Source organism: Morus notabilis, unplaced genomic scaffold (assembly GCF_000414095.1).
Source record: "Morus notabilis unplaced genomic scaffold, ASM41409v2 Scaffold2461, whole genome shotgun sequence".
In the NCBI taxonomy this organism is placed as follows: Eukaryota; Viridiplantae; Streptophyta; class Magnoliopsida; order Rosales; family Moraceae; genus Morus; species Morus notabilis.
This window is the reverse complement of record NW_010362229.1, coordinates 1-14,182: the sequence shown is the minus strand read 5'-3', so window position 1 is coordinate 14,182 and position 14,182 is coordinate 1. Positions and strand designations below refer to the sequence as shown.

The 14,182-nt window shown below is 30.9% G+C and overlaps 1 protein-coding gene across 1 annotated transcript; it reads right to left on the bottom strand.

Moving 5' to 3' along the window:
- Window positions 1-9,413: 9,413 nt before the first annotated feature.
- On the bottom strand, window positions 9,414-10,763 carry LOC21386719 (caffeoylshikimate esterase). Its single transcript, XM_010101351.2, has 2 exons — window positions 10,115-10,763; window positions 9,414-10,011 (listed from the first exon to the last, which is right to left on the bottom strand). The coding sequence occupies exons 1-2, from the start codon at window positions 10,643-10,645 to the stop codon at window positions 9,556-9,558; spliced, it is 987 nt and encodes a 328-aa protein (XP_010099653.1). The 5' UTR covers window positions 10,646-10,763; the 3' UTR covers window positions 9,414-9,555.
- Between the last annotated feature and the right edge of the window lie 3,419 nt (window positions 10,764-14,182).

Below are 14,182 nucleotides of genomic sequence, written 5' to 3'. Positions count from 1 at the left end.
ATAGTACAGTCAATGAAGTTGAGGTGGAGCACCATAATAGAAATTCCACACGCTACGGTCTCAGCCAATTATTTGTCTCTTCTTACTGAAAGATTTGTTTTTTTTTACGTGTTGTAACACTTTTTAAAATACTGATAATTAATTAAATTTCAGACTAAACAACGTCTAATTAATTGAGAAGTAGAGAACATCAGAAGTTAGTATTGCAAACCTATATCTGTAGAGTTACGCTTAGACAGTGAACAATCTATTAAATTTCAAAAAATTACAGATACCAATCGGACTTATACACTCAAAAACTCACTCCTTAACATTGTCGTCATCGTGTTAAATCTCTTTAATGATATTGTCTAGTGAGCACCACTCGTCATCAAATTACACGGCGAAATCTCTTTGACTGACAATGTATTTTTTCCCGATCCACAACTATGCACCGTTACCCTGTAGAGCCAGTTTTTAAATTTTTATAGACACGTGCCAAAAATAAGCCAACTTATATATATATATATGTTTATAAAAAATATCTCAAGTCCGGCACTCGAACTAGTCTTGTAAATCTAATTTTTTCGTATTCTCATGTAATATTATTTGTCTGTGTGTGTAATATTTGAAAAATGTAGTAAAGTATATGTAATATGGAATATTACATTTAAACAAATTGAATGTTATACACATATAAATGATATTACAGGAGAGTAAAAAAAATATTACATTTACTACACTGTAAGTGGTGGAGTTAGCCTTCAATCTCCGTGGGAACGTAATGTTATACTATTCTTTTTTGTTTTTTTTTTTTAAAATAGATAACATGAAAAAATGTACAAAAATTTTTTTTAGTATTGTAGTTTTTAATTAATAACTATTGAATACATATAAAGAATTTGACAATATAAAAAATATATTGATAGGGTTTTGTTTCAAAGCATCATTGTCTTATTTATTTTATGACTTAAGTCATATTGCTACAGTATTTTCTCTCATAAAAATTCAAATTCAACTTTTTTATTACAATATTTTTCTCTCACATACATAACTCAAATTATGACTTTGAGTTGTGCAAATGAACATATCTCATACTTATATATAAAAAATACTGTTTGTTTTGCATATTTTTGTTGTAATGTGATTTTTATTAGATCAATAAAGACACCCTACTATAAAAGGGTTTTTTTTTTTTCCATCTTCATCGATCAATAGTCAATTTTGACCACTTAAAGGCCTAAATGCCATCAACAAATTTTTAAAAAAAGAAAAGAAAAATTGAAAAATACAAGGATATTTGGGTATTTTTCATAGTGAAAATCAATTTTTGACTAAAAATGAGTAAGTATTAAATATGAATTTGAAATGTATAAATGTAATACAATTCAAAATTTAAAGTATATGTTTTTTAACCTTAAAATGCATGGTATAAAGATGGAAAGAATACCATAAAAATCTCGCATATAAAAATCATAATACATAGTACAATAGCTCATGAGTAAAAGAAGTAAAGTTGTATTAAAGAAATGTAGAAATGATTTTTTTTTTAAATAATAAAATTTAGTGGGGGCATGTATGAAAAAATAAATTTTAGTGGGGTGAAATTGAAAAGTTAAATTTTTTTAAAAGGTCAAATTTTAATTTTGAAAAAGTCAAGGGTTGCACCCCACTCGTCCATATATAGCTCCGCCACTTTGTACGGGTACTGAACTTAAGACTTTGCCTATGAATATAGGAAAAAATTTATGCGAATATAATTAAAAAGAAAAAAACAAACGAGAGTCTTTATGGTGGAACAAAACTATTTTACTCTATTAGTGGAGACAGTCTTTTTATCGTTGAATTAATTTTTCAATGGTCAGATCTGTAACAGATTTAATTTTGTGCGGTGTACTAAAATTTTTAATACAAACTCGTATAAATCTATACTGTTAAAAAATTAATTGAACAATTAAAAATAATAATTCTCACTTGATAAAACAAAATAGTATACTCTATCGTAAAATTGCCAAAACAATAACATATATAACGCATGCTCGAAAGAGCAATAGTAGACATGGCGTTTACTCCATGTTCCCATAGTTACGTAAAAGGCACGGAAGTCCATGCTTTAGAGAGCGCCGAATGCATGTGTCTGTGACATTTGGAAGATTGTTTATGTACTATAACCACAAAGGTCTTCAATCATTTTTTTCAGAAAGATCTTTGCTTCCACATTTCCACCTCTTGCTTTACAACTCACAAGTCACAAGTACTTTTGTTGGAATGTAGTACGACTAGCTAGTTTTTTCTTCTTCTTCTTTTTTTTTTTTTTTTTTTTTTGGAAATACAATTAGGAAGGTTTGAGAAAAGGAAGCGAATATACGTAGGCCTCGTTCATTTCACCGATTCGAGTTTTCAATTTTAAGTTTATACAGTAAAAAGCTCTCATAAAATGTCACATCTAATTTTTTTTGCTACAATGAAAAGCTCTCAGAAAATGTCATATCTCAACTTGAATTGAAAATTCGAATCCGCGAAGTGAATGAAGCCGTAAATTGTAATCGTGGCGTAATGACTTCAAATTTACTTTGGAATTACTTGGGTCTCTTTCGTACTTGTAGCTGTGTAAGAAGAGGTGTAGGTTTGAGAAATTGTTCGTTTAGAATTAATTTTTACTTATTTTTTAAAAATATTTGTACACGTCTTTTAAAACACTGAAATAAAAATGATTTATAAATCGTATTTATTTAGTTAATGTTTTAAAAATAAAAATAAAAAACAGTGAGAATAATTTTTGTAAAAGAATTAAAAAACAGTCAAAATTTATAAATCGTATTTATTTAGTTAATGTTTTAAAAATAAAAATAAAAAATAGTGAGAATAATTTTTGTAAAAGAATTAAAAAACAGTCAAAATTTTTTTTTTCTGTTTTCATTTTTTAATACTTATCAACAATGTTATAATATATTAATAATTATAACCAAATATAATTTTACTTTTTTATTAGACTCAAAAGAATCTTTTAAAAAACTAACAAAACGTTATTTCAGAATCGGTTTTAAAATAATTCTCAAAACAATCTAATTTTTACTTTTATATTAAAAATAAAATCATTTTAAAAACGTTACCAAACGGGCTCTATACATTTCGATGTCTTTTTGACTGGCGCTTAAAATCATTTTTTAAAAGAACTTAACAAGTAATCATGATATTTAAAGGTTTATTAGAATTCTAGTACATATATTATAAAATGGGAGTTGTTTTGAGAAGCTGCTCAAAATGTCTTCTATTGAAAACTCTTCTAAAAGATTTAATGTCCCGTTCACTTCGCTAATTCGAATTTAGAATTTGAGTTGATATATGACTTTATGTGAGAGTTTTTTACTGTAGTAAAAAAGTTAGATGCGATTGTTTGTTAGAGCTTTTTACTGTAAAAAAACTCAAATTCTAAACTCGAATCAGCGAAATGAACGGGATATTTCTGAAAAATTATGTGGACACTTGCAAAATCAAAAGCCAACATCTCCAAAACCTGTGAAATGTCATATTATAATAATGTAAGGAAAAAACCACGAATTAGCTGCCATGATTTATTTATTTATTGAAATTAGCTGCGATGAATTAGCTAGAGGTTGTTTCGATATAAATACTGCCATGAATTAGCTGCCCTCAACTTTCCCACGAACGGTCCAAATTAATTATACTCTGGACAGTATGATCAACTATGAGCAACACTGCAATTGTTTATGAAAAAAAAAACAAGATTATAAAGAACGGCGGCGGTTGTTCTTGTACAAATTATTGGCTTGCTTTACGTATGTAAAATTGTAAATGAAGGGGGTCCCATAATCCATCATAATCTCTATTTCCAATCGTCCAATATTGACAAAAAAAAATAATAATAATAATGACAATTGTGAAAAATTAAAAGCCAATTCCTGAGACGCACGTCTATTTTCTCCAACGTCGGAGCTTGAAGAGAAAAGAGTGTAGTCCCCACGTAGTTAAAAAAAAAAAAACAAAAAAACAAAAAATAGTCCACGTGGGCAAAAACGCAAGGGCGTGAGCATCACTCATTCATTTCACAAATTCACATCTCCCTCCGTCTTCCTCGAGAATTGAGAGCACGATAATCGAGACACAAAGGGATTATTTTTTTAAATTCAAATTACAACATTATTTAAATTCACATTTTTTTAAATTTTAATTTTATTTAATTTTATTTAAATTATAATTTTAAACTCAAATTATAATTTAAATTTAACTCAAAAATTAAACTCAAATCACACTTTCAAGAAAAACAACTCCAAAAGTCTCCACCCTCAATCTAAGGGCAATTGGGCAAACCCCACAAAACGTATTTTGTTGGGACACGTCATCGTGTCTTCCCCATTTCGGTTCATTATTGGGCTCTATTTGAGGGATCAGTTGTCTTGAAGCCCATAGTAAACCCAACTGCAGTGTAGAGACTCTTTAGGTTGGGCTGGACAGCAGAGTCTGGAAGAATTTCAGGTGTAAATTAGGTTGTGCATCAATTACAAGTCTAGATATGGAAATTGATTAATTTTTTTTATAATAAAAGTGGAATATGTGCAAATAAATATTCTCTAAAAGGTGTTCCTATAATCCCCCAGTTTTGCAGAATTCCCGTGGTCAGGTTGGTGTCTGCTCTCTTAGATAAATATGACTTTCCGACGATTGGTATTCAAGTACTTTTTTTTTTTTTTTTTTTTTTTCCGTTGGTGAACTCAAACCACTTAATTCAAGTTTTGTGTTTTGCATTAATTGAAGTTAAAGCCTCGAAGGCTTTCATATTTTGGGCTTTATAAAAATCTTCTCTTTCTTGAATTTAGACTATAAATAGTTGAAATTAAAAATAAAAAAAAACTGAGTATAATTTTTTTTTATAGTAAATATTCATATTTAAAGCTTAAAAGTGGGCCTATAATAATAGGCTAATTATACTATTGGCTCTAAATATTTAATTTTTATGAATTTTAAGGTCCATTTAGTTCGCTGATTCGAGTTTTTAATTCGAGTTGAGATGTGACTTTATGTGAGAATTTTATATTGTAGTAAAAAAATTAGATGTGACTATTTCTGAGAGCTTTTTACAGTAGTAAAACTCCAATTTTAAACTCGAATCGGTGAAATGAATAAGGCCTTAACTATTTAAGCAGTTAAAATTTAAAAAATGAACATATTTAAAATATTTTCTTTAAACTAACCGTTTAAAACTGATCGGCGTCGATCCGTTAACTGACCAATTTCCTTAACTTTTAGTTTGGTTTCAATTTTCATTTCTCGAAAACTGACACCGTCGAATCGATTAAAACCGTCAGCTTTAAACCGATGAACAACCCTCACGTAAATTAGTCATGTACCAATCATTTACCACGTAAATGATGAAGCTCGGTTGCTCGTGGATGGCTTTGATTTTTTCAATTGAGATGGCTAAAATTAGGGCCGGCAATATGGGTCACGACACGACGACACAACTCGAAAACGACACGAATTTTGTGGGTTAGGGTTGAGAAAAAAGAGGTTCAGGTCAGAATTGGGTTGACCTGAAATTGACATGAAAAACACGGGTCAATTTCGAGTTGCACCCGCCTAACCCGAACACGACACGAAACTCGTAAAAAATTAAAAAATACATATATTTTTCATTTCATATTTTAAATTTGATTATAAACTTGTGATATAATGATAGTTATACTCAAAATTTTATACTATTATTTGCTTAATTTCAATTGATGTTATTAAAATTTAATGTGTTATGAATTTTAAGTTATTTTTAATATGTAAAAAATTAAATAAAAGTATAAAATTTTCGTGTCAATTTCAAATTCACGGGTCAATTTCGTGTCACGGGTCATTTTCAGGTCGTGTCATGTCAACTCGTAAAGTGGTCGTGTCATGTTCGTGTTGCGATTTTTAAAAAATTTCATGTCACGGGTCGTGTTCAGGTTGACTGTAAATTTAAAAAGAAACGATTAAAACACGACACGTGATACGAATTGCCACCCCTAGCTGAAATGTCGTGAGAACGCATACGAGCACAAGATCGACGTTCTCCCGACCAACTTCTTGTCTTCACTCGCGAAATCAAAGGTGCGAGTTTCGAGAGATTGGAGTCCCGCAATCTACAACTTCATCATAGGTATTGTTAGATGTTGGAGTTTAGAAGAGAGTTCAACCGGGAAAGAAGAGATTCGCATAGGAGAGAGAAAGGAATCGTGTGATTTGAGGAGAGAGGAAGCAATTGGATTTGATGAGAGATAGAGGAATCTTGTCTTCACTTCGCTGATTCGAGTTTAGAATTCGAGTTTTTCTACAGTAAAAAGCTCTCATAAACAATCACATCTAACTTTTTTGCTACAGTAAAAAGCTCTCACATAAAGTCACATCTCAACTCAAATTCTAAACTCGAATCAGTGAAGTGAACGGGGCCTTAAATTTTTCTGACATTTACTTAGCCTACTTTTAATATATGTTATTTATTTTAATTGCCTTCCTTATTTCTGTTATTTCCCTCATTTTTTTCAGTTTAGAAGGGCATAAATAATAGGATTGTATAAAATTATGATAAATTATGTACTTTTTTCTAATATAGTTAAGCTTTGAAGACAAAGTAGCTCATTAGACACTAATTTGGGTTTATTATAAGTCTTACCATGTACATTTCTCTAAATTAGTTGGGTTATTTACAAAACTAAACTACTACGGCTTTTTTTTTTTGTAGCAAATTAGGGGTTCTACTCCATCAACTCTGATATTTTTTTTTATGCTTTAATAAAAACTGTCATTTTTAAATTGATATATGATAGGAAAGTGTAAGTAGAGAAATATTACTGTATTTAGAAAGAATCATAATTTGTCTCTCTAGAGAGGAGTATTTTAGATTCACATTGTTTTTTAGAATGAATTATTATTTATCAACAAATTTAACTTGGTCAATACCTGTTTGGTACACCGTATAAATACTCCGTATTTTATTATTTAAGAATAATACAATATTTGACAACATTTCATAATTGTATAATTTAATATGAAATTCAAATTTAATACAATACATAGTGTAATATCTATTATGGATAAAAAAAACCTAGATTATATTATGCAATTTAACTTTTAAAACATATAAAGTTTTTACAAATATCAAGAGTCGGGATAAGGTTTCGACACCGACGCGAAGGTTAAATTTAAATTGCACTTGACCCCTCAATTTAAAAAAAATATATTTTGACCCCTCAAATTTTAAAAATTTATATTTTGACCCCTTAACTTTATAAAATTATATTTTGACCTCAAATTTTTTTCTAAATTATAATTTTACTCCTCAATTTTTAAAAATTATAATTTGACCTCATTTTAAAAAAATTTGCAAAAATACCCTATTGAACAACTCACCTTCTTCGTTGCCCGCTCTTAATGTTGGGTTTGGATTGAGATTGCAAAAATTATGATAAGCTACGTTACGATTATAAACTAATACGAAATGCAATATGGTGGTAAACATAATATAATATAATCTACTATAAATCAAACACCGTATTGTATAAAAATTATGCGATATAATACAATATAATACAATATTGTGCACCAAACGTAGTGTTAATTTTGAAAATAATCCGACTTGCACGTTGCCAAACTTACCATTTTCAACAACTGACAATGACACCAAAATTTGGCTAATTTTATAAGGCCTCACTTCGGTGATGTCGTCGCTCAAGGAAGCTCACCTCAGCCTCACCCGTGCACTCGAGGCGAGCTTCAACCTTGCAAAGCAGAAAGAAATGTGTGAGCATAAGAAAGGGGTGATTTTCCCTTTCAAAATTAATTTTTTGAGTTAGGTTAAGTGTTAAAAGTCAAAAGACTCATTCCTCAAGAATATTTCTTCTAAAATTATACGAGTAAGCTCAAAACTAGCTTTAAAGTTTAAGAGACTGAAAATAATTAACTTTTGATGTTTGATTAAGGTTTGGTTTCGTGTACTCTTGTAAAAAATCGATTGGCTAAACTAAAGGAGAATTTGCTATATAATGCTTCTTTGCGAGATTGGAGGGCGTGCTTGCTTTTTCTTTACCTTTTGCTTTTCCATTAGCTTTCAAACCTCCCCAAAAAAGAAAATCGATTATCTTTTTTCAATTATCAGGTGGACCAGCCTCTTGTTTTCCTTTTAATGAGATTTTATTTTTATACTGATCTTCCCACTTCAATCGTCGATTCCATTATAATTAAACATATATTATCCGCACAAAAACGTCAGATTCGTCACGGAAAACGACGATTGTTTTTAATGTTAATTACTAAAAAAAAAAAGTAGCTATTGTGTCGGCGATCAAGATCAATAACATTGTCGACCATAAACATATAAACAAATGACTGGCAGGAAAAAGTTAAAAAAATATCATATCGTCCATGAAGAAATTAATAAGCAAAATGGCAAGAAAAAATATATATAAAAGCAATCCTCTCACAGACAAAAAACAAATGAACCAACCTGTTATCCACCCCCGCTTCCACAGCTCCTCGGCACAGCCACACTCTTAATTGGGTTAAATCTCAAAGGGGAAGCCTACCTTTATAAGATTCCTCCCAAATAAATAAATTAATAAATGAACGTAAGAATGGTTTTGGTTCATTTGAAATTTAAATTCACAAAAATCTCTCCTACTTCGTGATTACATTGGACAGAAATAGTGGTCATTACATGGATGACAAATTCTTCATATACATATACAATTACACAAAATTTACTAGCTAGGGCGAATATTTGTCTTGGTCCAAATTTTGACATCACCAGCTTAAATTTTACATTGTTTATGACATCACCAACATCAAGTAAAATAAAAAAAAAAAAAAAAACAATGAGTGTGTTTGGTATCAGTTTCGTTTTCATTTTTTACGTTTTCTGAGACAAAAAAGCAGAGATTGAGGAGGAAAACACGTTTGGAGGAAAAAAGTGAAAATAACGAAAACAAAAACGATTTTCAGTTTAGTGTAAAATGACTTAAAACTGAAAACGAATTTAAGTCGTTTTTCATTTTTAGTTTTGGGTGGATGCCTTTTTTTTTGACAAGTAGGTGTGGGTTTAAATGAACTAACCAAGTGCTCTCAAATCAAAATAAAAATTGTATAACCAAACAGAGTTTTAGTTTTTTCTTATACTAAAAATAATCTCTTAATAAAACTTCCAAACGAATTTTCTGAAACGATTTCTATCTGAGATTAAAAACACATTTATTTCCAGTTTCATACAGAAAATATAATCATCTTAAAACTAATTCCAAATGCATCCAATATATCCGATTCTCATATTTATGATCTATCTGCCACTACCAAAACACCACCCAGCATATATACAACAATAACACGCAAACTTTTCAGTTATAGGGCGTGTTTCTTTTCAGAATCCGATTCTCATATTTATGATCTATCTGCCACTACCAAAACACCACCCAACATATATACAACAATATCACGCAAACTTTTCAGTTATAGGGCGTGTTTCTTTTCAGTTTTAATTTCCCATTTTAATTTCTTGGTGGGTATACATGATACATAATTAATATATAATACAAATAACTAAGAAGAAAAATTAATAATTTTTGGACCGTACTTCTCAGCCCTCTCATCGATCCACTCCTTCATATCCCTCAACACAAGGCTGGCGTTCTCGTCCGTCTCCCCTTGTATCAACGAGTGGTACATCCCATCGTAAAGCTTCAAGGACTTGTCCACACTGGATGCCTTCTCGTAAAGCAGCTTCGACGACGACGGACACGTCACGCCGTCGTCCGTCCCATGCACCGTCAAAAACGGCGCCGTCACTTTCGAGAAATTATCCTGTATGTACTGGCACACCCTCGCCAGCTCCCTCATGGTCCCCACTCTAGGACTCCCGGTGTACCTCCTTGGATTGGAGGCTATGATCTTCAGCTTCTCCGGGTCCTTGATCGACTTCCCTACCATTTTCTTGTCCGGCATCGCCGGCCACGTGTCGGCCACTCCGAAGAGCAGCCCGTAGAGAAACAGTCTCACCTGGAAATGGTAAAATAAATCAGAGTCATCCATCATTTAAACATAGACGGCATTATATCACTCCACTGTTAGTTGACTTAAATGAGAGTATTCCTATTATTACCTTACTCGGTTTCATGTCCTCAGGCATGACGAAGAGTGGGGCCGAGAAAATCAGGCCAGTCCATGTGTCGGGCTCCGATTGGAAGTACATCATCATGGTGGCGGCGCCACCCATGGACTCGCCAAAGAGGAAGGCGGGGAGGTGGTTGTAGGGGTCGGAGCGGCGGACGTGGACGAAGAAGGAGAGGGAGGCGGCAGCGACTTTGTCGATGTCACCGACGTAGCCGTGGAGGCCGTCAGAGCGGCCGTGGCCGAGGAGGTCGGCGGCGAATACGGCGTAGCCCCAGTTGGTGAAATTGATGCAGATCTTCTGGAAGAGCCAGCCGGTGTCGGAACCGTAGCCGTGGGACATGTAAACGGAGCCCTTGATTTTGGGGACATCCAAGGGGAGGAAGCTCTGGGTGAAGAGCTTGCCATGAGGGGTTTGGAAGTAGGATTTGGTGTTGCGCACCCCTTGGGACGTGTAGTACTCCTCCTCCGGCATGTCTCCCCAGAAATTCGGCGGCGACGTCGTTTCGGCGGCAGCTGGCATGGTGGTTTTTGTAATGTATATTGTTGAAGAGATCAAGAAAGATGATTATTATGTTTGTTGTTGGTGGTGGTGGTGGTGGATATATTAGTGGAGTGGAGACGTGGGTTTTAAGTTTCAACGTTCGTGTTGAGTATTGGCCAACCCCCTGTTTAGCCTGGCTTTTGTAATGGAACGGTTTGAGCTTTGTGGCTCTGTGGGGTCCATGTTGGTTGGTTGTCCGGTTTCAACCTCCTCCTCCTTTTTTGTTTTTGTTCTTGTTTTTTTATTTTATTTTCTACCTGTCTTTGTTTAGTGGTTGAGGATATAATTAAGAAGATTTAATTTTTATCACGTCTAATTATTAAATTTTTATATTTAATAGGTAAATAGAATCATTAAGCTTTCACGGATTTAAATATTTAATTCAAATTGTGATGTGATATTTTTTGAGAATTTTTAACTGTAACAAAAAAAGTTAAATATGATATTTTTTAAGAACTTTTAACTGTAAAAACCTAAAATTAAAAACTTAAATCGATAAAATGAACAGGGCCTAAAAACTCATCATATCATAAAACAAATTTTGATTGTTCATGAAACTAAAATTTATTATGGACCACAATGTCAGAAAATCAATACTTAGATAGTAATTTGTTAAAATTTAAAATATCGGAATTAAATCATATGATTCGGGTCTTAGTACTAACCATACACAAATATGTATATATATACAATTTTTTAGTGGGGTGAACAGACTGTTTGTGTTTGTGAGAGCCTGAGAGAGAAGCGAGTTTGGTTTCCTTTTTTTTTTTATTACTTATTTTTCCGATTGTAAGAGAAGGGAGTTGGTGAGAGGTTGATTGTTGAGCAATCTGGGTCCACTTTGAAGTCCAGGGTCCACCATTAACGAAAGGAGTTTGGTGAGATGGGACGTTTGGGATAAGAGGATTTTACGAGTTTAGCTTAAAAGGGGAAGATAGATAGGATTTTGAGACTATTTTCTGCTGAGAACTTATTCGTTTTTATAGTTTGAATTATAACTCAAATTTTTGTTATAATATTTTTTTTATAAAATTTAAAAGCATGTTTTTTTGTTTAAAAAATTCAAAAAAAAGATAACTCAAATTTTAACTTTATTTAAGTTCACATTTTTTTAAGTTTCAATTTTATTTAATTTTACTCAACTTTGTTCAAATTCTAACTTCAACTCAAGTTATAACTCAAATTCAACTCAAAAACTACACTCAAGTTACACTCCAAAAGAACAACCCTTAAATTTCTTTTATAAAATTAAAATTTCTTTTTTATTATAATATTTTCTATAACTTAAATTTATTGTTTAGCTCAATTTCTTAATTTTAATAAGCAAAATAAATGAGGTCTAAATTAATATTGATATACAGTATATGATAGTTCAAGACTTCAAGCCCAAAAAAAGAAAATGATATACATACTACAATAGACTTGTGAGTGATTTTTGGTAGAAAAAGAGACTTGTCAGATGAGCCATTTGGTATTTGGTGCTAATTGAGTCACTTTTTTCTTCTTTTTTTTTTTTGCCCTAATTTGGTTGGTTAGTTTAAATTTTATTGATTTGAACTTTTTAATTTAAATAAAAAAATTTAAATTACGTGGTTTAAATTGTAGTTTAAATTAATATTTAAATGTGTAGTTAAAGTTTTAATTTGAATGTATAATAAAATTTAAATTTATATTTAGTAAGTGTGAAAAGCATAAAGAGTGAGTACTTTTTTACTTTTAAAAAATAGTTTGAACGGTTGAACCTGATAGAGGAGCTAAACTCTAAATTGAACTGTTCAACTCAGTTCAAGCGGAAAATATAATTTAAACTGCATACTTACCAAACACCAATTCAAATTGAGCTCGCCGTTCAAACTGAATTGAACTAAATTAAACTAATGAAATAAACGGATGCTTGGATCTCGTTCATTTCACTAATTCGAGTTTAGAATTTGAGTTTTGTTATAGTAAAAAGCTTTCAGAAACAGTCAAATCTAATTTTTTTATTACAGTAAAAAATTTTCACAAAAAATTATATCTCAACTTGAATTAACAAACTAAACGGAACCATAATTGTTTCAAGCATGCTATTGGGCTATTGGTTTAAACTTTCTCTTTTAGAAGAATCGTTTGACTGAATACTTCTATGCCAAAGAGGACAATATTTCTAGTATTTTTATTTTTTTCAGCCAGTAGAAATGTCCAGAGATTAGAGTTAAGGTCGGACTTGGCCCGCTATATTACGGACGTTATGAGGTGTGATATTTACTTCACCAACTTTCTTTCTTTCTTTTATTTTTTATTTTTTGTGATGGAGAGCACCAGGGCCACCACCCTTTTTTTTAGTATCTATTTTTTTTTATTTTTTTGGTGATAGAGAGTTTCCTCAAGTTCCCCACCCACACACCACCTTTTTTTTTTTTTTTTAATATTCAGTTTACTAAGTATAAGAGTAACTCTAATCATACTAACTATTTCATAATTTTAATCAAAATGGTTAATGATTTAGTTTTTTTTTAAATTTTTTTATCATTTCAATTATTAGCTAAATAGTTAGCTATTTTAGAGAATACCTTCCATATTAACTAAGTACAATTAACATAGAGAGGTTAGACATTTTATTTTGTGTATTATTTTATTCTTTCAATTGTAATAAATGTAAAGTTTCTTTTTTGTAAATTCATTGAATTTATTATATTTTAAATTCAATTAATATTAAAATAATATGTATTTAACTAAAATAAAGAGTGTAGTTAAAGTGACTTATTAAAAAATTATTAGATAAAATAACTTTTTAGTCATTTTAATTAAAATTTACCTAAAACTTAAAAGTTCCTTAGGAGATGCTCTAACACAACTCCCTACTACACAACATATATAAAACAAAAGGAGGAATATTAGGTCATAACAAATTTATTGGTAATAAGTGACGTAGTAAATGCCTTCCTAGTTTTTTATTGATTAAATACAATCTTAAGAAATGTCAGTATCAGTCTTTTTATCACTTTTTGTACTTCTTATTTGACATATAGACTCGACTAACATGATATATTATTATTTAAATAGAAAATAAGATAGTATAGTACGTGTATCAAATAATAAATACAAAGAGTGTTAAAGGGAGTAACAGAAAGAATGATGTTGGCGGTTCTCTATAACCTTTTACAAATACATTTTGAGAAATGTTAGGTTCAATCACTTAGTCACTCTCTCTGTCACTCTCTACTTTCTGCTATAACCATGTGAAATCTCATTTCCCTATAAAAAAGAAGCATGTTTATAAACCACTTTTTTAGATTTAATTACAATACTGCCACTCATTTGTTCAACAAGCATTGTGAAAACTAAGAAGAAAATTTTTAGAAAGAGAAACTAAAGTGAGAGAGTTTTGTTAATATTGTAAATGTATATAAAATGAAGAGTTTTAAAGTTCTATTTATACGAAAATTTTCAGTACTATTTACACATTATTTATTATTTATAGTTACTATTTATACAGTAAGATTCAAATATGAACAAGTAATTTTGACTGATATA

Excerpts from the sequence above, each read along its gene's own strand:
- LOC21386719 (XM_010101351.2), bottom strand. The coding sequence starts at position 10,645 with ATGCCAGCTGCCGCCGAAACGACGTCGCCGCCGAATTTCTGGGGAGAC. Across the intron at positions 10,012-10,114 it reads AGGACATGAAACCGAGTAAG|GTGAGACTGTTTCTCTACGG; the intron begins GTAATAATAGGA and ends TACCATTTCCAG.